The following is a 26,222-nucleotide window of genomic DNA, read 5'->3' on the forward strand; positions in this document are numbered from 1 at the left end:
ACTTTTAAGAGAGAAGAATACCAATTTGGGCTCTGAGACAGTCTTTCCTCCTAGTAACCTAAAAGATTTTATAATATCTCTAAGAGTTATCTTAACAAAATTCCCTACTTATTTGCAGAGATTAGTTTATATAATAAAAATCTGAGTAAACAAGTAATTGTGTATATAATATTTCAGTCTCTAAAGAAATTATTAAATAAAGCATTTTATGTTGACAAAGCTCTATCATATTGTTTAGCTATTCCTCACATCTGCTTCTCTGGTGCTATTATCTGCATTCAAAGGGAATGATTAAACAAATGAGTCGATGAAGGAATAAATGCTTTGCTGGTAATCCCAAAGGCAAGGAAAGGCAAAGACAAGTTTAGTATTCACTGATTTCATCTCTCTGGACTGCTGTTTATGCCACCTTACTACTAACCCTGTTTTCTACCCAGAACAAAGAGGTAGCACTACAATGATTTTGTTTTGTTTTCCTTCCCATGGCAGTAGATATGTGGGTCATTTATTCTAGTAAATGCTTGTCAGGAGAAGATGAAAGACTAAGTTAGATAAGAAATGTCTGTTTACTGCAGGTATGGGTTAGTATCTTAGTTTATAACCTGTCTATAATATGCCCTGAGGACTCTAAATAAGTCATTTCAGTTTTTAAGTGTATAGATTAACATTTATCCTCCATTTCCAAAAGATGATTCCCCCCCCCCCTTCTGTGCTTGGAAAGAGACAGAGAAAAAGGAGACATCTAAAGACAGGGAGGGAGGGAGGAAGAGAGAGAGAGAGAGAGAGAGAGAGAGAGAGAGAGAGAGAGAGAGAGAGAGAAAGAGAGAGAGAGAGAGAGAAAACAAACAAAGTTTAAATGAATCTGAAATACTTAGATTTCTTGACTTTATTTCACTGAATTTCACATTTAAAATTGATAGAACTGACATTTTTTCTTACTAAAAAAATGTTAGCTATACTTTGAATAAAGAAAGGGAAAACTAATACTAAATATGTCTTCCTATTCTCATTACATTTTTGTTGAGTTTCACCCCCTAGATTTTTTTAAAAATATTTTTTTAGTTGTTGATGGACCATTATTTTATTTATTTATTTTTATGTGGCAATGAGAATCAAACCCAGTGCCTCACACATGCTAGGCAAGGGCTCTATCACTGAGCCACAACCCCAGCCCTCACCCCCTAGTTTTTGCTTATTTACTTGTTTTGTTTTGTTTTTATTTTTAGAATTAGCTACTTGATTTAGGGGGAACTTGTTTGTATGCAGAAATGAGTCTTCCCCCAACCCTCTACTCCACATATTTCATTTGAAATTTACTTGAATTTTTATCAAATTTCTTTGGCTTTGAATATTTACCTCTCTTGTGTTCTGAACAGCATTTTTCCTTCTACCAATTGTTCAAGTGAACCAGTTCACAGCTGAATCTACAAACTGTTCTGGAAGCTACAAGTTTCCTTTGTGGCTCAAGATTCTTAGAACACAATCTACACTTAGTGAGTGTCAGTTATAACTGCTACCTCTCCCAGTCTAAGCACCTAGTACAGGCAGTTGGCTGATATCAGTGATGAATTAAAGCTTTTGTCTCCAAAACACAAAGTCCCTCTTGCTTTATAGTTGTATTTAGAACATGTATATTCTCTAAACTCTTTCTGGTTTTTGTTTTTTGAATTTGTATTCTAAACTTATTTTCTTAGTTTTATCTGCTTCTTTGTACTGAAGTATTTGCTAGCATTATGTCACTATACCATTACTGATAAATGCACATTAATATTCTGGCTTTAATTCTCTATTCAACTTAATTACACGTGAGGTGTTATTAATAGTGTTCTTTTTTAAAAAATAGTGTTCCTTTGATTCTTAATACGAAACACAATCTGCTGGATAACATATAAACAAGTGGCTTGATTTACTGAAAGTAAACCTAAGGAATGAAAATTGCTACCCGTTGGGCTTATGCAACATAATAGTATAATAATTGAGAGCACAGTCTGAAGTCAATCCTTGTGTGTTTAAATAAAATAATAAAATAATGCTATTTTATTTAAAAAATTAATTATTATTAATTATTAATGAATTATTTTGGTACTGGGGATTGACCCAGAGGAGCTCTATTAAGCCTGGCTTATACATTATTTTAAATGTCAGAATCTGCCTAGAAAAACCAACCATATTTCCTCTTCAGATAGTTACAACCAGAAATGGAGGAAAAAGTTGAAATGTTTTTATTGTGACAACATTAAGCTGAGTGCAGGGATGCACGCCTGTAATCCCAGCTCCTTAGGGGGCTGATACAAGAAAGATCCAAATTTCCGGGCCCAGACTAAAGGGGCTGGGGATGTAGCTCAGTGGTACAGCACCACTGGGTTCCCTCCTCAGTATGGGGAGAGGAATTGTGGCAGCATTAAATAACTTTGTGTTGTATTTCTAATATAAAATTTCCTAATAAAAGTCCCTTTGTATCAAAGATGGAGCCCATTTCTGAGCTTTTGTCTGGGAAAAGATCATTTAGAAAGATCTAAAAGAACTAAAAGGTCTTTTAGTTCTGTTGCACTATTAAGTTGTAGTTTTCTCATTGTTTAAAGAATGTAGCAGATATAACTAACTTTTATGGGTGCCGAGGAGCATTCTGGTTAAATTATTACTGTTTCTACCTGTTTTGATTAAAATCCTTCAATTCCCAAAGACTGCAGTGATATGTCAAGGTCCTTACCCTTACAGGAAAGGGCTATTTTTCCTGTGGGGACTCCCATGAGTCTTTTGTTTCCAAACATCCTAAACCACGTGCTTTCCTAGGACTGTTCTGACAGTCCCGCTTTTATAAATGCTGAACTCCACCCAGAATCCCTTCCCCGCTTGGCTTTCATAACAAACTCTGTTGTGAAGGCCTCCCAAATACTAGCCTCCTTCGCAGTTAGCTAGGGATTCCTCCAGGGCATTGTTTCTCTAAGTGTGGTCCCCTGCAGGCAACATCAGCATTTGCAAACTTAAGAGAACTAGAAATTCTCTGGTGACACCTTAGCCCTAATGAATAAGAAAGTTTGGGGTGGAGCCTATTTGCATGTGTTTAACAAGGCCTTTGGGCTATTCTACCTTTCACTAGCAACCCTCTTACCCACTTTTTGTACTCTAGGACAGAGAAACATATCCATATCAACAGCCTTGACTCATTTATTTCTGTAGTAGTTATTCAATACTGTTTTTATCCGAAACTAAAGTTTTTATACAAACAAAACCAAAAATATTTGCCTAAAATAAATTAGTCTGAGGTCAGTTTGCCCAAAGCTTTACTTAATGATCATTGCTCTGATTGTCCAATTTATCTAAAATTCCTTTGAGTGTTTCTTACATTTTTAAAAATCATTTTCACACCTACACATTCCTCAAGCCACTTCTGAAATCTCAGCTCTCATTGAACACTCAAAATACTCTCTATCATGACCTCTTATTTTTTTTTTTATAATGAATTAGCTATAGGTTTTTCTCCTAATATTATGAAGGGTTTTTAATTTTTTTTTCTTTTTTTTTTCTTTTTTGTGGTGCTGGGGATTGAACCCAGGGCCTTGTGCATGCAAGGCAATCATTCTAACAAATGAGCTATATCCCAGCCCCATATTATGAACTTTCTGTGAGCACAACTCTACTAATTTTTCTTACATGATGCCCTCTGAGTAGCATGTACTTTACAAATGCTTGTTGATTTCAGTGGCAACATAATACTATAATAATTGAGAGCACAGCCTGAAGTCAATCCTTGTGTTTAAATGCCACCTTCTCTACTTAACTAGCTGTGTGACTTTGAGGAATTGTTTTTAAGCTGTCAATCTCCTTATCTGTAAAGATAAGCATAATATTATAGTACTCTTCTTACAATATTACCATAAAATAAAATGCATACATGTGTGAAGCACACGAACCATTCCAGGCATGTACTAAATACCATACATATAATTGTTAGTTATTACTATTTTTATTTTCCTAATGACATTTCTGCCATCAACTGTTTATGTATCTTTATTTCACTTATTCATATACAGTGCTGAGAATCAAAACCAGTGTCTTACACATGTGAGGCAAGCAATGTATCACTGAGCCACAACCCCAGCCCTTCATTTCCTTTTCAATGTTCTTTCTTACTTTACTCTCTCTGCCTAATTTGGATTTAATTTTGCTTATTTAATTTAATTAATTAACAGATTATTATTGTTATTATTATTATATTTATTTATTTATTTTGGTACTAGGAATTTTAATCCAGGGTACTTTACCACTGAGCTATATTGCCAGTCCTTTTTATACTCTTTGAGACAGGATCTTGCTGAATTGCCCAAGATGGCCTGGAACTTGAGATCCTCTTGCCTCAGCCTCCTGAGTCATTGTGACTACAGGCAGGCATGTGCTGCTGCACCAGCCTTCATTTGGATTTAACAGATGATAATTATTTTATGATAATTAATTTTATCATAAAATTAAAATATTGCTGCTTTATAAAAGTTAATATCCTTTAAACAGTTTACATTCTCTGGCTTAGTAAATGTCCTTCTGGAAGTACAATTTATTTTTATAATGGCCAAAACTTAGCAAAAAAATTATGTATAAAAATGTCAATTTTAGCATTGTTGACAGTAATGGAGTTTTTTACATATTCTGGATATAAGCATTTTATCAGATAAGTGACTTACAAATATTTCTCTCAGGAGGTAACATGTCTTTCATTCTTTTAACAGAATGTTTTTCCATTTTTCAAAAACCAAATTTTTAAAATTTAAAAATTTTAATAAAGTTCAATTGGTCAATTTTTTTCTTTCACAGATTGTGCCTTTGATGTTACATCTAATATCTCAATGCTACCCCTAAAGGTACCTAGATTTTTTCCTAGAAATTCTATAGTTTTGTATTACACATTTAGGTCTGTGATACTTGTTTTCTCCTGGGGTGCAAGTACTCTACCACTGAGCTATATTCCCCATTCTTTCTATAATCCATCTTGAATTATTTTGTGTAAAGTATGAGGTGTGTGATAAGATACATTTTCTGCATATAGATGTTCAATTAATTATCCCAGCATAATTTGTTGAAAAGACTATTGTGTTGTTTTAATGTTAAATTCTATCCTTTCTACTATTATAAAACACTCACTTTTTGCAAGATGACTCAATGTTGTACATCTTTTCAGGGAATAAAACTCCTTATTTAACTCAACTAGAATCAGTGTGGTTAGTTAGCTAATCACAAAAAAAATGAAAACTATATATCTTCAACATTTTATTTTCACTTAAATGTATAAGACCTCATTTATTTGCTAAGTCCTTGATTGAATATGGGCCCGCTGGCAGGTGTTCTGAATTGTCACTTTTTTTTATATATATATACAACACACCCATAACACATTGCCCATGATATTCAGTGTTTTCATCTAGAACTCAGACTTCAGGTTTAAAATGGGCCCAACCAAGTAATTATTTAGAGAATCTTATCTAATCTCTCTAATCTTTAATTTCCTCATTTGAAAAATGAGAGTAAAAATAATATCTACCTCTTAGGATAATAAAACGAACTAACTTATGTTAAGCACTTAGAACATTTGTCTGACACATAGTAAGTGCAATAAGTATTTGTATTATACTGGAATAAGTTCTTGTGAAGCAATTTAAAGGATGAATCCTAGAAACATTATTCTTTTTCCTTTTTGTGGGAAGGATGAAACCCCAGACTTTGTACATATTAGGCAAGTGCTCTACCACTGAGTTACATCCACAACCCTGTTCCATATTTTTATAATTGCCTTGTTTGAATATGGCCCACTTCCCAAATTTGGTAGTAATAGCTTTTAGCAGCTCTTCTAGCAGCTTGTCTTCATCATGTCTTTCCAAAGCTCTTAACTTAGTTTTCATATTTAAAAAATACAAACTTTTTTTCTTGTACACATATTTCTTGAGCAATCATAAACAGATTTGAGAAAACAATGAATTCATAAGTATAAAACTCTACTATGGGGGGAAATGTTGGTTAGGCTACAGAAAGATTACCAGTCAAGTTTTTTTTTAAAGTGCTGAAGGAATCAGTCAATATATTTATAGAGACACCAGAAAGGGTCAATGAATAAGGTTACTTGATTACACGGAAATTGGTTAGCAAGGTGTGTGCTACACTACAAGACAATAGTTTCTGTATTTTATTTTTATTTTTGGTACCAGGATTGAACCCAGGGAACCTAGCCACTGAACCACACCCCCAGCCCTTTTTATTTTTTATTTTGAGACAGGGTCTAAGTAGTTTAGAGCCTCTCTAACTTGCTGAGGTTGGTCTCGAATTTGTGATCCTCCTGAGTAGCTGGATTACTGGAGTGCACCAGCACACCTGGCTCTCTTTATCATTATTTTTAAATCAGCAGTGACTAGAACATGGCTGTTTAAATGGGCACTGTTTTAAAAGTTTTCAAAATAAAGGATTTTTTTTTCCAGCAATGGAGTTTCCATTTAAGAAATCAGAACCTCAGTACAATACCAATTTAATAAATTAAGTGAAGTGTTGCATTACTTTTCTGTATGTTATTTAAGAGGTCAAGTTTAAATAATTCATTGGGATGGTAGTAGGTAGGCTTTAAACAAGAATTCTGGAAAATAGACAAAAGTCTCAGCTAGAGCTACATTACATTCTGTAGCATATAAAACTAACTATAACTGGATTGAACACTTCAGGAATATTTCGAATGAAGAAATATTAACAATTCATTCAATTGAAAAGTGTGAATTGAGGGAGCTCAGACTAACTTACTGAAAGCTAGTTTACCTAAAGCAGTTTGACTAAGAGTTTCTCATGTGTTCAAAGTATATAAAACAGGAAAGTCACTATCAGGATTCCAAACATTCCTCCCCTTACAAAAAGAAGATTATATAAATAATTATTAAATATACAAGACAAGATTCTGATAGAAAACCTGGTTACAGTTAGGATATGGGATGTCTCCTCAAGCCTTTTGTGTTAATACAGGAATATTTAGAGGTAAAATGATAAGAGTGTGAGAGCTATAACATAATCAGTCCATCCTAGTTTCAATGGATTAACTGGATGGTAACTATAGGCAGGTGGGGTATGGCTGGAGGAGGTTAGATCACTGGGAGTGTGCCCTGGAAGGGAGCATCTTCTCTGTGGACCCTTCTTCTCCCTCTCCATCTGCTTCATGACTGCCATGAGCTGAGCAGCCCTGGCCTCTGACCATGATGTTTTACCTCACTTTGGGCTGAGAGTAATGGCCTACCATGGACTAAATCTCTGAAACTATGAGTCCAAAATAAACTTTTCCTCCTCTAAGTTATTCTGGTCAGATATTTTCATCAGGACCACACAAAGCTGACTAAAAGAGAACCCTTAGATGAATTGCTTAAAATACGAAGGGCAAATGGACCTTATCTAAGAATTCAGTTAGACCCTTACAGGTGGTAATTTCAAAGCTTTGGCCTGGCATTTTTTTTGCCAATGAAACAGCTATCATTCTTCAGCAATCACCTATTACTTATTCTGATAGACTCACATAATTTCAAAAAGAGTGGAATTAGAGGATATAAACTCCAGTGTCTGCAGGGTCTAGGCAGATATTGTGAATGAGTGAAGTGCATAGAGAGGCAATTCAGTGTAATGAAGAATGTAGTAAGTGAGGAATTGATGCCCTATCTAAAAAGTGCAAAGCTCCAGTGGATCATGACCATGTAGAAATATGGGTCCAGTATGGCTTGGTCTTCTGATTATTTTCAAAAGAACTCATAAATCTAGATTTTTTCAGGTTAATTAGCTGTCAGTTCCATTAAAAAAAAACATTTGTGGGACAATACCATATTAACAAAGTATACTTCCTCTGAGAATGCATATTTCTCTTTAGGAGGGAAATCAGGTATTTTTTTAAAAAATTTTTTTAGTTATACATGGACACAATATCTTTATTTTGTTTATCTATTTTTATGTGGTGCTGAGGATTGAACCCAGGGTCTCACACATGTGAGGCGAGTGCTTTACTGCTGAGCCACAACCCAGCCCAGAAATCAGGTATTTTGAAGGACTGGCACCCTGAGAAGATGAAAAGACTATCATCCCACCGCTCCCCTGAAAAAAAGGCCATTTTAGGGAACTTAGTTATATGAAAGGAACTTTTATAGGGAGGCAGAGGAGGCACGGGGCAATGATCTGGGTGGCATGTGTCTTTTTCTTAGAGTTTAGAATTCAGGCGAAAGGGAGGGGAAGCAAAAGTAACTTTGCCAAGGACAACTCCCAAAAGGGCAGTCATTGTCACTGTTACATTTGAAGAAAGCTAATAGACATAAAGAACTGTCTTGTCAGGAGTGGTGGCACACGACTGTAATCCCATCTACTCAGGATGTTGAGGCGGGAGGATTGTAAACTTGAGGCCAGTCTGGGCAACTTAGTGAAACTCTGTCTCCAAATAATAAATAATAAATGTAAATAAATGATTAGGTAAGACACTGTCTTGTTGAAAGCTCTTAAGGCATTATTCTTGATCAACCAACTCCAAATATTGGATATGTACTGTGTTGCAAGGGATATAAATCATAGGGCAAGGCCAAAGGGAAACACTGTGTTATTGGAACAAGGTGAGAGCTCAAGCTATGGGAGAGATGTCGCCTGGCAAAAGCAGTGATCATTGAGGAATGCACCCATCTCCAGGACGGCAGCCAGATAGGAGGGAACTGGGCAACTACGTTGGTTTCTCTTTCTTCCAGCTTTATATCTCTTGCTGGTGCTTCATACGGACAAACCCAGTGAGAGGCAAGAGGGCACTGGAACTTTGATGGTACAGTTTAAAAGGCTCAGTGTCAGTAGGTACAAAGCAGGGTGGGCAGGGGTAAAGAATAGATGTGATTGGAGCATAATCAGTAGAGTGTCTTGTCTTCTCCTTCTCCTCCTCCTCTTCCTCCTTTTCCTTCTTCTTTTCTTCTTTTCCTTCTCCTTCTCTTCTTTCAATACTGGGGACTGAACCCAGGGGTGCTCTACTGCTAAGCTACATCCCATTCCTTTTTATTTTTTCAAATTTTGAGACACGATTTCACTAAGTTGCCCAAGCTGGCCTTGAGCTTATGATCCTTCTCCCTATCTCCTGAGTACCTGGGATTATAGGCAAGCACCATCATGCCTGACTTATAGTGCTTTTTCAAATGAGAAATTATCAGTAATTTATTAGCATATAGAAAGGAGGAAAAAAATCTGTTAGGAACTAGGGAATAAAGATAATGAAGCCAATGAATTTATGTCAAAATGGTAAGGACAGAATAGTCTTATAAAAATAAATATTTGCCTTCTAATACATTAAATTATGTAAAAAAAGGCAGCATGATTGACAAAGGAGTGTTATTCAGTGGATATAATTCATTTGGATTTTACAACGAATCCTGATAATGCTTTCTTGTTGGCTCTGAAAGAAACTAGATTTTTAGCCAGGTTCAATGCTACATACCTGTAACTCCAGCTACTCAAGAGGCAGAAGCAGGAAGGTTGCAAGTTGGAGGCCAGCCTAGGTAGCTTAGGGAGATCCCGTGTTTAAAAAAAAAAAAAAAAAGGACTATAATGTAGCTCAGAGTTAAAGTGCAAAGAGCTCCTGAGTTCAATTCCCAGTACCAAAAAAAAAAAAAAAAAAAAAAAAAAAACCCAAAAAGTAAGATACTTCAAGATACTTAATTTTGAGAATAAAATCATGGCATTTGTATGTAAATGGATGTAGCTGCAGAATATAATGATAAATAAAGTAAGGCAATCCCAAAAAACCAAATGGAGGTGGGGAGCATGGGAGAAATAGATGAACTTTAGATTAGGCAAAGGGGAAGGAGAGGAAGAGAGGGGAGATGGAGGAAGGAAAGATGGTAGAATGAGATGTACATCATTACCCTAAGTATATGTATAAAAACATGAATGGTGTGACTCTACTTTGTGTTCAACCAGAGATATGAAAAATTGTGCTGTATTTGTGTAATATGAATTGAATTGCATTTCCTGTCACATATAACTAATTATAATAAATAAAATAAAATAATTTTTAAAAGATACATAATTTTAACATAATAAAGAATGAGATAAACAGTTATGGATAACTAGATATGATTTAGCAAAGTGTATCATATTAATTCAATTAATACGTTAAGATATGGGAGTATATAGTGTGTCAGACTTTAATTCATAACTAGGAAATAAATATTTTTTAAAAGGTGCAAAGAAATAAAACCCCACTAATCCTGGTCAAAAAAAAATATAAGAAAATTAAACATTGAATAAGTCCTATCATACTTCACAATTCTTATAACCATCATCACATTTGCTTATATTACTTTCAGATGGTTTTCCCCATGCCGTTGGTGATTCCCAAATCAAGAGTGATCTAAGGCTCTATATTTCTCTGTCTTTGGGACCCCACCAATAATTATTGGCTTCACCTTCAAAGTCTCCCTAGCTCTGGATGAATGTACCAAGGGAGTGTGTCATTAAGTGTTCCCAAACGCATTTGCTTCTGCACAACATCAGCCCTTTTGTCCTCTGCTACTTTTGTTACTTTCTTTCTGTAGGAAAGGTGCCAAAATCACGGAAGCTGTCACTGTGCCAAGTATATCCCAGGCTCTCCCACTTGCACTCAAGAAATTCTCTCAAGTTTTCCTTGTTACCTGGGTTCCCACAAACAAGAAGTTCTGTGTTCACAAACCCTTCAGAGTTTTCAGAGAAATGGCTCTTTTACATATTCTTCTATTGCCTCCCCTGCTCAGGTTCTAACACTCATCCTTGGAAGGCATGAGGCAGAAGTATCATATTCAGTATTGCTTTCCCTCTCTTACTGGACCTGTGCCCTTCAAAATCTCTTACTTTCTTTTGGATGAACTGCTTCTCAGAGCCCTGCTAAGTCCCCTTGAGGATGTCAGGACACACTCTGTCTAACATATATTTGAATCTCAGGGTGCCCATGGCTTGTATTTTGGAGCCCTCCTATTACATAGCCATTACTTCCTGAATCCATTCTGGGTGCTGTATATATGATGAGCTGTGGTAACCCTGCAGAAATCCCCACCTCCCTGTCAGTCATGGGCATCTGGCCTCTTCCTATAGCAGAGCCAGAGCATTTGTCTTACTCTCGCTAGCCTTCTTTCACCCTCCTTCTAGGATGGGTTCAGGAGCTCAATGAATTCTTATGTTTTCTGTATAAATTATATTTTATATACCTTTTATGATGTTACAATCTGAGAAAAGATAAGAAGTTAGCCATACATATAGGATTATTACAGTTTAAAAGCATTTTATCATTTTATTTAATGACTCTTCTACTTATATATCTATCCTGATCCTTATTTTCCTTTGACCTTTGGAGAAATCTTTTTTTCTCTCTAAATACAATCTATTTACCCTGATGATTCAGAATATTGGAGAAATCTTTTCTTTTTTTCCTTTCTAAATACCATCTATTTTCCCTGATGATTCAGGATGCTAATTATTTCCCCTCTTTGGACCCTGTTGTATCCCTTTGGTCTGTTTTTCTGCTAGGGTATAGAGCTCTATCATCTTTCCCAGAGGATCTAGAAAAGCATTTTTATTTGTTAAATATTAATCCTTAAAAATATCTACAGTTATTTAAAATAAATTCTCAAGGTGTCACTGAAGCTGAGGAACCACTGTGGAGAACCATATGCTATAAAAATATCATCATCCCTATTTTCAGGTGGAAAAATTGAAGCACTGAGTAAGGGCATACCCTGCTGGGGTTGATCATGCCAGAAAAGCTTGATTTGAACCTATAGCTTCCTGATTATTAAAGGCCCACCCATTCAAAATCTCTTTTCTCCCTGTTCCTCAATTTCCTCTATTACAACTCTACCTCTACTACTTAATAACTAACTACAGGAAGAAGAAAAATGCTAACCAAACAGCAACAACAGAAAAAAAAATGGGTAAATGGAATAAAATAATTTTTACTTTTTATTTTAAATGTATTTATTTATTCTAATTTGTTATACATGATAGCAGGATGTATTTCAATTCATGGTGCATATATAGAGCACAATTTTTCATGTCTCTGGTTGTTCACAAAGTAGTCACACCATTCGTGTCTTCATACATGTACTTAGGCTAATGATGTCTCATTTCCCCGTCTTTCCTACTCCCAAACCCTCCTCCTTCCCCTCCTTCCCCTTTGCCCTGTCTAAAGTTCCTCCGTGGAATAAAATAATTTTGACAAAGATACAATGCTACTGTTCACAGATGAATAATAGAATACTTGAGCTCAATATTTTTCAGATAAAAATAATAAAGAAATAATCCCTAAGTTTCCCTAAACCCAGAGCTCATTTCCTGAAGCAGTAAAAAGGAGATGCCTAAAGATAGAGAAAGAACTTATTAACCCCTAAGGCTGGAACTTGGCAAAGAACTCAGCCTAAGATCGACCTAATCTAAAAGAAAGAGAGACCTGAAAGGAGTGTAACAACAAAATGTCAAGTTCACTTCTAAGTCTACAAAACAACAAAGCCCCACGGTATAAAAGGGAGGAAGAGTGTCATATCCTTCCAATTACTTACAGCCTCCTCTTGAGAGTTGTGTACACTCTGCTATAAAAATAAGATGTCCTTCCGAGAATTGCTTTGTTGATACTGTTACTTTTCTCAGGTGTGTGAAGTTTTAAAAGATGGATTTCCATATTCTAGATAAATATTTCAAACTAGTTTTACCTTCTCATACATGAGATTAAAAAACTAACTCTAATTAGTGTTTTGTTGGTGCTTGTGATTTATATGCTTAGCTTTGAAGATCAAAAAGTAGTGTACATGTGCTTACATGTTGCTTATTTTCTCCCACACACTCTGATGTTATCTGGCCATTCTTTAAAACATCAGCATCAAAAATATTGAGTCATGGGTGGAAAAATGTCTAAACACCAGAGTTTAGGGGTAGCAGCAAAGCAGGAGGAGGTGCAAAGTTCAGATATGCTGGCTCTGATGTGAGATGTAATACTAGCTTCTGGTCTTGGGACCTCAGTTTCTTTATCTATAAAATGGGAACTAAGTACAATACAACATATGAAGTGCTTAGCACAGTATCCAGCATGACATATTTATATGACATATATAAAAAGTGATTTAGGACATAGACTCTGGAGATAAGCATCCCGGGTTCAAATCCTAACTTAACTAGCTGGGCAAGTTACTTAACTTCTCCGTGACTCTATTCCTTAATCTGTAAAATGAGAATAATTATAATGTTTATGTCATAGGGTTGTTGTTAAGATTTAAAGAGTTAACAATATAAATGCCTTAGAAAAGTGCCTGGTATGCAGTTAGAGTTCAATAAGCACTAACTGATATTATTATCAGAAAAGTGTGCTGTCCATTAAGATAGTCACACTTGGATACTGAACATTTGAAATGTAGTTAGTTTTAATTGTGTTGTGCTCCATGTCAAGTTTCAAATACTTAATATAGAAAAGAATGTAAAATATCTCAATAATGTTTGTATTAATTACACTTTGAACTGATAGCATGGATATACTGAACTCAATAAGTTATTTAAATTAATTTTACTTGTTTCTTTTTACTTTTTAAAATGTAGGCACTAGAAATTAAAAAGTACATATGAGACTTGTTTTATATGTGTGTTGATGGTACTATTCTAGAATACAAAAGTATTAAAGCAAAAAGTCGATCAAAGAAAACTTATCTTTTAGTTTACTTCAAGACTTGGGATATTCATGGTATTTTTTTTTTTTTGTCATAAGTAACAAAGTATTGAGGAAAAGTAAGGAAATTACAAAGTACTAAGAGAAGCCATTATAACAGTCAAATAAGGTAATGCCATTTTAGGTTACATTCATTTTTCCTATAGAATGTTTTGTTCAGTTTATGACTACATTTTATAAGATAGACAAACTAGAGTATATACTTGTTAAGGCTCTGAGGAAGATGAGAATTTCTCATTTCCATGCCACAGAAGGGAAGAAGTGTGGGTGGTTAAGGATAGGAACATATTTATCCAAGTGAGGGGAAGATTTGAAGGAAGGCATAATAGCTATTTTCAAATTCCAGAAAATTTGCCATGTGGAAATGGAATGACCCAAAGGGTAAAATGAGGTCCACGTTACAGAGATTGCAGCTTTTAAAAATAACCTTTTAAAAATTACAGTTCACCAAAAGTGAAATGAACTACCTTATAAAAATATTTGAGACTGTGTTGCCAGAAATTAATCAGAGAACCATAGAGAGGTAGGTAGATGGAAGATATCCAAAAACTTTTCCAAATCTTGGATTTATGGATTAAGACTTTGCAACTAATTCTGGAATAGAACTAACTGCCAATTCATGCATTATAACAAGAATAACTAGATTCCTACAGTTTTTTTGTTTTTTTGTTTTTTTGGTTTTTTTTTTTTTTGGTGCTGGGGATCGAACCCAGGGCCTTGTGCTTGCAGGGCAAGCACTTACCAATTCAGTATCCCCACCCCTTTAATTATTTTTTTAAAGAAGATATAGAAATATACTGGTGCTACTTCAAGAAAACAGAAGTTACTGTAGAGATAGATACATATGGTAGATAGGGATCTCAGAAGAAGGCAAGGGGAAGGACTGTGATACAGCAGGCTCAAACTGTAACAGGAACTGAGGCAGCATTTGCTATCTTCCTCTCAAAGGCCACTCTCTTCTTTTCTCATGTTATTTCTGCTTTTCTCAGCACTTCATTCCATTCTTGTAATTGACTTATTCATGCAACTCTACTCATTCTTTTTGTTCCCTGGTACTTTTGGCTTGTCTTTCAAGGCTTCTTTAGCTTGAAATCTACTCTGTGACTTTAAAAGCTTGAATCATCTCACCTACATTTTTTCAGACTGTCATTTTTCCAATTCCAGTTTCATGAGAGGAATAACTGGTTCAGCTTTTCTTTCTAAGCCACCATTACTGGCCATAGTATGGATGGACAAATCCTTCCTTGGACAAATGGTGTCTTAGTTTATTTTCTGTTGCTATAACATAATACCCGAGACAGGGTGATTTAGAAAGAGAAATTTATTTGGCTCACATTTCTAGACACTGGGAAGTCCAAGAACATGCCCTTGTCATCTGCTTGGCTTCTGGCAGAAGGGCAAGTTTGAGCCTAAAAAAGAGAGAAAAGGGAAGAGAAGGCATGTATGAGAGAAAAAAGGGGGCTGAATTCCTGCAATAACTAACCCACCCTGGAAAGGAAAAGCATTAATCCATTCATGAGGGCTCTGCCCCCATGATCTAAATACCTCCCACTAGGCCCTACCTCCCAATCCTGTAGCATTGAGGAATTAAGCCTCATTATGATTTTGGTGGGGGCTAATGATAGAACTGTAGATTTTGCTCTTTGATGTATTCTAGGAACTTGCTCCTTAAAGTATAGTTCATTGACCAGTAATGTTAATGTCAGTCACCTAGAAGCCTGTCGGAAATGAGAATCTTAGGCCCCATTCAAGATCTATTAAATCAGAATCTGCATTTAAATAAGATTTCCAGGTCATTTGTATTCACATTAAATCTTAAAAAGTACAAATCTAGTTTGGTTTATGGAAGGTTTTTAGTAGGAAAGTTCCAGCAATATGTTATAGCCATGTGAGAACAAAGGAATAAATTGTCAGGAATTGTGTGAACTGGATGATTTTATGTTTGGTGGCTTGAAGTCAATTATTATGAGTGTTTACAGCATAGAATGCTACAATTTCATTTATTTTTATTCTGGAATACCCATAGTTAAGCTTTTATCAGCATACCACTGGAGAGTTCTCATCACTTATTTCAATCTGGAATTAAACTAGTCTCATGGGGAGACTGAGAAGCTCCTAGATGTGTGGGACAAGTTGAATATGAGTTTCAATCTATTATAGAATGTTCAAACTTAAGACTAAGAAACTATTACTTTAGACATTTATTTATGAAAAAAAAGAATCCGAAATAAGTACATGGGGTAGGGGAGGGATTCTAAGAGTTAGTAATAGTTTAAATCCTGATAGGTAGACAGACAGGCATTGGAACTCCTCATTGACAGTAGACATTTTTTGAAGCTGAAACCTTGACAGGAATAGCAATTTCTGTATAAAGTTGGAGAAGATAAGAATGAGTAGATTCTGGTCCTAGATGTGTAATACATGGGAACTTTTCCCTATATTATATTGAGCATGAAATTATTAAATGAAACAATTCATCCTCAAGTTAATGTTAGATATGGATGCAAATGTTTTATAATATTGAATAATGAGCAGTTTTCCAAGAATAGTCATTCGGCCAGTATGTCAGCATCATCTGAGAACCTATTATGAATGCAAATCCACAAGTTATCACTCCAGAGCAACTAGATCAGAAACCTTGGGGTGTAACTCATCAACTGAGTTTAATAAGTTCCTGAGTGAATCTAATGGATGCTACCAAAATAAAAATGTCTTAAGAGTTTCTTATTTTTGTCCAATAAGAGAATCTATTTTCAACCTGAGCCCCAAATAGGAAGTGATTCTTCTTGCAAAGAATTAACTGGAAGATGTTTGAAGAAGGCAAAGAACAGATCAACATGATTACAGGGCTAAGCACATATTTAGAAGCTTTCCCCAGGGAAGTTAGCCAAGCAGGCTGGCAGCTGGCATTTTCCCAAGACTCTGAAAAAGTCTAAACCTTCTTAGAGATCAACTGGGAAAAGTTGCATTTTAAAGTAAACTTTGAGGAAGTGAATAAACACAGCCTGGAGACTTTCTGCAATCACTAATAAAAGTTCTAATATGAAGAAAATGACATCCTTCATGTATGGGATCATATTTATAAATAAGCAGATAGTTTATTTTGTTTTTCTGGTTAAGAAAGCTCACCAGTTCTTTACTCTGTGCCAGATACTGAAGTAAGTAACTTGGTAGTTATCTCATTATTAGCTCCAAATCACAAATAAAGAAACTGAGGTCCTCATACAACTAGTAAGTGATGATACTGAGATTCAAGCCTACGTTGTTTGGCTTCAGAGCACAACCACTTAAACAAAAAGCTCCACTGACTCTCTTCAGTGAGGAAAATTTCATTATGTATCAAATATTTAGATGCTTAGAGTTCTCATTTCAGAGTATGAATTTTTGTAGTTTTTAAAAATTAAGTCCTTCTGTGGTTTTTATAAAGTTTTAAACTAAAGAACTTCCTTGTGAATTGTTTTATATAAGCAGCTGGACTCCATACCTCACTTGACTAATGCTGCCAAGTTCTAGTGTCCAAAGAAGGCAGTTAAGCTGTACTCATCCAGGACATTGCTTTAATGATTGGACTACTACATACTACTGTGAGTTCCAGAACCAAAGGTTTAAATTCTCCTGTTAGGAGACATAAAGAGGTCTATAGATGGGGGCCAACTGACCTAAGTTGTAGAAAGAGAAGACGTGTATAGTCAAAGAATCAGCACCCCTAATCTGGGTGTTTACTTTGTCTGAAATGGTCTAGGTGAACTTGCATACATCCTCAAATTTAATTAAATTTTAAGAATCACAAGACAGATGACTGTCGGCTTTTTTCACCACATCAATGCATAGCCACTTATGCTGCTTGAAACATGGCAGATGATCACGTTTGTGTAAAAAAAGACAGAACAGGAGGAAAGGACAGCAAGAAGGAAGAAAGTTATAAGGGTAGATTCAAATTCTTTGAATGTATGTGTGTGTGTGTGTGTTTGTGTGTGTGTGTAACTGGGGATTGAACCCAGGGGCTCTTTATGACTGAGCCACATCATGAGTACTCTTTATTTTTTAAGATTTTTATTCTGAAAACTCTGTAGTAAGAAGGCTTGGGTTGCAGCTTGTTTCTCTCATTTATTAGTGATGTGACCCTGGGAGAGTTTGTCATCTTCTCTGATTCTCAATTTCCTCCTTCATAAAACACAGATAACCAATAGGCCTTAAGTATCTTGTGTGAAATGTTTAGAACAGAAGCTAGAACTTGGGAAACATTCATCAATATGTGGAATATAGTATTAATAGTTAATTAATAGTTAAAAGAAGGAGTGACTTATTTAAATCAAACAATCAATGAAAACTGAAGAAAAACTGTATCAGCCTAATAACATTTTTCTATATTTTCTGATATATCCCTCTCTGAAGAAATTGCTCCAGAATGTTAATCTAAAAGAGTACATATGCCCTACCAAAGATAACTGTAAGGCCTGTCTTTGATCTTAAGACCAGATCAAGAAATTGGAGAATTCCAAGACTTTAAGGGACAGGTCCTGAAAACAAGTATGAAATATTTTATTCATTTCTCTCACTGCCAGCAACATGCCATCTCCCATTGTCATCAGATCACTTTTCTGAAAAGGGATCTCACTGTCATCACATCACTTTCTCTGGGGAGTCCCGGAGTGGCTGGCATTTGTCAGGGTTAGTGCCCAAGAAGATGTCCAATGTATGATGCCCAGATTAAGCAAACAAAAAGGTGGGACTCAGTTAATTTAAATTTCATCCAAACAACAACTAACTTTTTAGTATGTCTCATGTAATATTTGGGACATATACTACAAAATTATTTGTTGCTTATCTGAAATTCAAATTTTTGTTTTGTTTTTTCTCTTTCCACATTTTTTTATTGGTGCATTATGGTTGTACATACTGATAGGATTTGTTGTTACATATTTATACATGCACATAAAAATATAATTTGGCAAATACCACTCCATAGCACTTATCTCCTCCCTCTTTGCCTCCCATCTTCTAGTTCCTTTCCTCTATTGTTCTCCCTTTGATTTTCATGAGATCCCCACCTTGCCCCCATGTTTCTTTTCCATTTCCCTCTCTAGCTACAACATATGAGAGAAAACATACAACTCTTGACCTTCTGAGTTTGGCTTATTTCGCTTAACATAATGGTCTCTAGTTTCATCCATTTTCCTGCAAATGACATAATTTCATTTTTCTTTATGGCTGAATAAAATTTCATTGTGTATATATACCACATTTTATTCATCAGTTTATCTGCTGATGGACATGTAGGCTGGTTCCACAGTTTAGGTATTGTGAAGTGTGATGCTCCTTTTTGTTTTTTGAGACAAGGTTTAAGTTGCTCAGGCTGGCTTCAAACTTGTGATCCTTCTGTCTCAGTCTCCTGAGTTGCTGGGATTACAGGCACAGGCCACCATTCCCAGTTAAATTATTTGAAAAATAACAATCAGAAATAGTTGTGAAATCTTTGAAGTAACTGCTTAGCTGTTCACAAGAGAAGGCAATAAATTAGAAACCGTATTCTTCATATTGCTGAGTAATCTATATAAACATAAAATAAAACACTTGGAAATTCCTACTTTGATTATAGCCCATCTTCAGAAACAACTTCATGGAAGCAAGTTAATTTTTCAGGCTTGTCCTTCTAATGGAGTCACTAATTCATGCATACAAACATTTACTTATTCAACAAACATTTATTGAGGGCCTCCTGTGTCTGGTATTATATGAAAGGTGCTAAGGTTACAAAAATGAATGACAAGATTTCTGCCACTAAGTGCTCAGTGGCATAAATTGGGATGGTTGTGCAATTCTCTAATTTACTAAAAAAAAAAAAAATTGAAGGATACAATTTAGATTGGTGAATTTTATGTATATAAATCATATTTTGAAATTGCTTGAAACAAACAAAACTAGATGTAACTACATAAAACCAGGAAGAGGTGGCCATAATTCCTCCTCCGAAGTCAGGAGGGAGCCTTCGTCAATGAGGAAAGTCTGACCTGAAATCTTAAAAACAAAAACAAAAACAACTGATACTGTTACCTGATAATGTGGAACAATATATTTCAAACGAAAAGGACAGAATGAAAAAAGTCATGGAGGTGAGAAACCCCGTGTGTGTGTGTGTGTGTGTGTGTGTGTGTGTGTGTGTGTGTGACCTAGGTTGGGGGTGAACAGGGGATACGCAGAGGCCTTTAGATAGCCAGTCACTGGAGGGTTTTATTTAAAACTGGGAAGTGATAAAATCAGTGATTAGATTTGTTTTTGATAAACCACACGGACAGCTGTGACGTAATGGAAATGACATTTAGTTTTCTTGTTTTTTTTTGGGGGGGCGGGGGTTAGAATTAACCTGAGCGTAGGTCTCAGATCTGCCATTTTAAAACTGCACGCGTTACATAAATGTCGAATGCTGTATTATTATTCAATTGATCCTGATGGCACAGCTCGCAGGGCAGGGAAGGGAGGGATGTAAAACCGAATGTTAGATCAACATAAAACTATTACGGCTGATTTTGCGCTGAGCTAAAACGGAAGTTTGTTAGTGAGTGGGATCTCCCTCCCCTTGGGTGCTGGCGAAAAGCCGGGCGGAATTTGTTTTTTTATTTCTGCTGCTGGGGCCAGACCCAGGGCCTCGCGCCTGCTAGGCCAGCGTCTCCCTCGGAGCTACCTCCTCCGCCCAGCCGGGCAGGTTAGAGACATTCTTAACAAGGCTGGAAATGTGGCTGAGGAAACTGGTGGGATCTTCAGCTTTAAAAATATTTTAGGCTGGGTCCTAGGTTTCCTCACGATCTATTAAAATTATTGTACATAGGTAGCATAAAAAATAAAAAAAAAACCGAACAAAATAAAGTAATTAAAGCATCTCTAACAAGATCGTATTTTCCTGAAGGTGGTTAAGCCATCGTACCGGAACCTCTAAACGGAGGGTCCTAGGCAGCACCGAGGAGTGACAGCCACACCGCCACGCCGGCAGAAAAGCCTGTTTTGGTCTCCGCCCTGTTCCTCTTGTTCCTTCTAACCGCTTCCCTCCTCGCCAATTCCGGAACGGAACTCTTTTTTCATTCTCCCCAATTGAATTGTAGGACCAATTTCATCAACACAATCCGGAGTGGTCAACATGGCGGCGGCCGTAAGGTGCCTCGGGAGAGGTAAGGCGTGGGGTGTCTTAGGGAGAAAATAGTTCATTGAGTCTTGGGTTACAGCGGAATGCAAGCCAGAGTCCCCGAAGCACGGATCAGGTATAGGAACTCGACACGCCTCTTGCACTTTCTGGGCTCTAGGTTCTTTGAAGGATCATCACTACTTAAAAGCAACCTTATTGGAGGTTTCATTCCTTTCTGAAGCCAGTCACCTTGAGGGCGGATTGGCGGGGGAATGTATCATTGAAGTCCCTACAACCACCAGCGTGGAAGGCAGGGTTCTATCTCCAGTGTGTGGACTGGGGAGTGGGTAGGTGGAGTTTGATAAGTGAAGAAGTGAGTTTTCCTTAGACTGGTGGTACACTTAAGTGACCTCCATTCTTAAGCCTTAACAGTTTTTAGAGTGCTTGTTGTTGCTTTCTAGATACATCGTTTCAAGTGATTACAGTTTTTAAACATTATCTAATTTGGACCAACGTATATAATTTGGAAGGTATTTCAGCAACTCTTTTCAGCAGTGAATAAAGTCCAATTTTAGGCGGAGGCAACAGCGAGCATACCCTATCCCTTAATTTTATAGAAAGGGGGAGATGATTTTGTTGGGTTGTTGGTATGTGGCCAAATTTATATAATCAATAAGTGGTAGGGGAGGAACTGAAGCTTGCACTCCTAAACCAGTGATTTTCTGCAGTGCTGGCGATTGAACCCAGGACCTCACCAGCGCTAGATAAGGGCAGTACCACTGAGCTACACCTCCCAGCCCTGCTCTCTGCTTTTTGAAACACAGCATTACAGTTTTCTCTTTGAGCTTCTTACAAGAAAGCTGTGTCATCATGAGCATCCTTTACTTGGAATAGTTGTTCAAAAGTTAGGGATAGCATGGGTAGCAAGAGATCACAGTAGACTCAGACCACTACTAAGTAAGCAAACCAAAATGTATATTATTACTGAAAGGAGATTGGTGGCGTTATCTTCCCTGTATGACAGCAATCACATTGCATTAGACAAAACCAAAGAAATCAAAAGGAGAACCAAAGGTTATTATTCTCTTCTTGCCACATTTTCTTCTCTTAGCTTCCTGGATACCTTTCTCTTAATTTTTTTTTTTTTCTATTTCACCTGTCATTCCTTCTTATATTAGTTGACTGATTCCTCTTTCTCTCCCCAGTCTCATTTCTTGGAATAAATTCAAGTATAGTACAAAAAAAAAGGACCAATAAAATTGTTTTTTTCTCAGTCAAGAGGTTTGAATTCTAGAAGAGTACCTATCAATAATTTAATACATGAAATAAACTGTGTATCTTAATTTCCTTTTAATTCTGTGTCTTGATTTCTTGTTTACTTAAAACAAAAATATCACTGCCTGATGCTATTAATCTTTTTAAAAATTTATTTTAATTAGGTATATATGTCAGCAGAATGCATTTTGATTCATTGTACACAATTGCAGAACAACTTTTCATTTCTCTGATTGTACACAATGTAATGTTGAACTGTATGTGCAGCCATACATGAACCTAGGGTAATAATGTCCATCACATTCTACCATCTTTCCTGTCCCCATACCCCTTCTTTGCCCCTCCCTCCCCTTTGCCCAATCAAAGTTCCTCCATTTTTCCCATGCCCTCCCCCATCATGGATCAGCATCTGTTTATCAGAGGAACATTTGGCCTTTGTTTTTTTGGGATTGGCTTACTTCGCTTAGCATGACTTCATCCATTTACCTGCAAATGCCATAATTTTATTCTCCGAGTAATGTTCCATTGTGTATATATAACACAGTTTCTTTATTCATTCATCTATTGAAGGGCATCTAGGTTGCTCTCAGTTTAGCTATTTTAAATTGAGCTGCTATAAACATTGATGTTTAGTATGTTGACTTTAAGTCCTTTGGGTATAGACCCAGGAGTGGGATAGCTGGTTCAAATGGTGTTTCCATTCCAAGTTTTCTAAGAAATCTCCATACTACTTTCCAGAGTGGTTGCACCTATACTTGTTCTTTTTTTTGTCTTTTTTGGAACTGGGGGTCGAACCCAGGGCTTTGCGAATGCAAGGCAGACGCTTTGCCACTGAGCTACATCCCAGCCCATACTTGTTATTTTGAGGTATAGAGTTAATTGTTGCCAACTATAATTGCCCTGTTGTGCTATAGAATATTTGAAATTATTCCTTCTGCCCAACTATATCCTTGATCATATTTATCATCTTCTTTCCATTTCCCTCTCCTTCCCAGCCTCTGTTAACCCCTATTCTTCTCTCTACTTGTGTGAGATTAACTTTTTCTAGTTTCTGAATGTAAGTGAGAACATGCAGAAATATTCATTAGGTTTTGAAGGCTTAGTACAAAAAGTGTAAAATATCTTAATTTTCAAATACTGATAATGAAATGATAATATTATGGGAGGTTAGCTATAGCAAAGTATATTTGTTAATATCACTGTTTTTATTCATTTTTTATTGTGGTTATTAGAAAAAAATACAATTACATGTGGCTCAAATTCTGTTAAACAGCACTAGCCTATAGTTTTCCACATCATCTAGTGCCTGTCTCTTCCCCTAATCCCCAGTTTAACTTCTCTAACTTCTTCTCTAATTAACCTCTCTACACTTAACTCTTATGGTTACAGTTTCCTCCTGGTTCCATAAACACACCGAGAATTTCTGCCTTGGGATGGTTGACCTGGAACATGTTTCTAGGTATTAGTGCTGTTCACTTTCTTCTTTCAAATCTTTGCTCAATGTCACCTTTTTAAATAAGGCCAATCTTAACCACTTAAAGTTGCAAACCACTTTCCTTCTGACTTCATATCTTATCCTGCAGTCCCTCCATCCCCCAAATTATATTTATTGGTATTCTTTCCCAGTAGAACATAAGCACTTTGAGAATAGGATTTTTGTGTTTTGTTTATGAATGTATCCTAAATGCTTAAGGCAGTGTTACCACATATTTTGTTGGTACATTTGATATCTTATCCTGCATTCCCTCCTCCCCCGTATTATATTTATTGGTATTCCCTCCCAATAGAACATAAGCACTTTGAGAATAGGATTTTTGTGTTTTGTTTATGAATGTATCCTAAATGCTTAAGGTAGTGTTACCACATATTTTGTTGGTACATTTATTGTTGAGTGAGTGAATGAATGAATCCTGGATCATCAAGAAAAAATGTCCCCCCTTCAAGTGAGAACAGCTTAGATATATACCTTGCATCTAGGTTCATGTAGCAAAACTTGTTTTTTCTTCTAAAAATCTGCTTTCTCTGCCTGCAGTTCCTGTTTGTGCATAGCCTTCAAACAATTGTATTTTAAAACACCCTCACTCAAACTGCCTGATGAACTGGAAAGTACTTAAGCAAATGCACAGAAATGCAACCGAGTGGGGTACAAAGACATGACCAAAGAATTATGCAATTTTTACAAATACCCATCTTTAAGACTGAAAACTCATTCCTAATACAAGTTATCCACCATAATAATGCTGCAGTTAATAGAGTCTGGATTTTCACACAGATAGGTTTGACATTCAATCATATGACATTTTGAAAAGCACAATTATGAGGGAATTAGGGTATACTGTAATTTCTGGTTGCTCTTTGGTCTATGGACAATATTCTAAAGCACAGTATTCTTTTTTTATGCTTTTAATAGTACATTATAGTTATATATAATAGTTGGGCTAATTTTTACTTAATCATACATGTATGAGATTTAATTGGCTCCATTTCAGTCCCTTGTGCCTCCTCTTTCCTTCTCTTCCTCCTGCCTATTCCTCTTCCTTTACAGGTTTTTCTTTTGTTTATTTTTAATTGGTGCTTTGTAGATATACATAAAAGTAGAATTCACTGTGGTATTTGTATACTTGCTCATAGCATAATTTTGTTAAATTCATTTTACATTTCCTCTTCTTTCCCATCCCTTTTCCCTCCCCTTCAGTTTCCTTCTTATCCATTGTTTTCTCTCTATGCTTATGATATATGATCCCTCCCACTCCCCCATACTTTGCTCTAGCTTTTGCATATGAGAGAAAACATTGAATGCTTGATTTTTTTCTGAATCTGACTCATTTCACTTAGCATGATGCTTTCCATTTCTATCCACTTACTGGCCATAATTTCATTCTTTTTTATGGCTGAATAAAACTCCATTTTGTATATATATATATATATATACACATACCATATTCATCTATTGAAGAACACCTGGACAAAATAAAATATTCTAGGCTGGATTTCTGGCAGGAGCATTTCCTTACCTTGCTGAGAGGTGCCTTGCTTAATGCCCTACCCAACCATTGTCTCTACCTACTTCTGGTACTAGAGGGTATTGTTTTTTTTTTTTTTTAAATAACAGGGACCAGAAAACATTTTCTGTAAAGAGATGAATAGTAAATGCTTTAGATTTACAAGCCATCTGTCTCTTGCAGGTACCCATCTCTGTCATTGTAGCACGAAAGAAGCCACAGACAATAATGTTAATAAATGAACTAGCTGTTTTACAATAAAACTTAATTTTTATTTATTTATTTTTTTGTGGTACTATAGATTGAACCCTGGGCCTTGTGCATGCTAGGCAGGTGTTCCACCTCCTAGCTACATCCCCAGTCTTTTTTTTTTTTTTTTTTTTTTTACTTTTTAATTTTCACACAGGGTCTTCCTAAATTGCCCATGTTGGCATTGAACTTTTGATTCTCCTGCCTCAGTCTCCTGAGGAACTGGGATTATAGGTGTTTGCTATTGTTCCTGGCAAAACTTTCTGAATACATATGTGTGTGTACACACATACACAAGGCGTTCTCTTTGTGTGGTGTAATAGGTAATATTTAAAATAGTTTGAATCCAGGTTTTGCTTTAATTTGTTCATTCATTTAGCAGCTGTTTATTGAGTCTCCATTTGTCAAACACTAAGCTAGGTGGTTAGGGGTACAGTGGTGAACAAGCTATACACATTTGCTTCCTACATAGTATTTACCATCTATTAAGGAACAATTATTTCTTTAATTACAAATGTCCTATGTGTTGAGAAAGAAAAGTACAAAATGCTATAGAAATGTAGGGCAGGAGTTGTGGCTCAGTGATAGAGCATTTGCCTAACATGTATGAGGCACTAGGTTTGATTCTCAGCTCTGCGTATACATTAATAAAATAAAGGTCCATTGACAACTAAAAAAACATTTTAAAAAAAGTGTATATGAGAGACCTAATCTATTCTGAGTCTTCAGGGAGACTGTTCTGAAGAAGTAATGTTTAAGTGGAATATCTGAAACATGACTAGATTACTGTGAAATTCATCATGTGAAGGGAAAGTAGTAGGGAAGAATGTCACAGAGGGAAGAAAGATTTTGTACGAAAATCCTAAGGTGG

General features: G+C 36.1%; 1 protein-coding gene across 3 annotated transcripts in view; it reads left to right on the forward strand.

The window, feature by feature from the left end:
• The first annotated feature begins 20,730 nt into the window (after positions 1-20,730).
• Positions 20,731-26,222, forward strand: part of MRPL1 (mitochondrial ribosomal protein L1) — an 85,346-nt gene continuing 79,854 nt past the window's right edge. For 2 of the 3 annotated variants that reach the window (XM_081303390.1, XM_081303392.1), the window contains exon 1: positions 20,731-20,871. In XM_081303390.1, the coding sequence (XP_081159516.1) occupies positions 20,841-20,871 (31 nt within the window). In that variant the 5' untranslated portion in view covers positions 20,731-20,840. Of the gene's footprint in view, positions 20,962-26,222 lie in introns of all 3 variants that reach the window. The other variant, XM_081303391.1, reaches the window with a different exon arrangement.

Source organism: Spermophilus citellus (genome assembly GCF_964194105.1).
Source record: "Spermophilus citellus genome assembly, chromosome: 8".
Classification (NCBI taxonomy): Eukaryota; Metazoa; Chordata; class Mammalia; order Rodentia; family Sciuridae; genus Spermophilus; species Spermophilus citellus.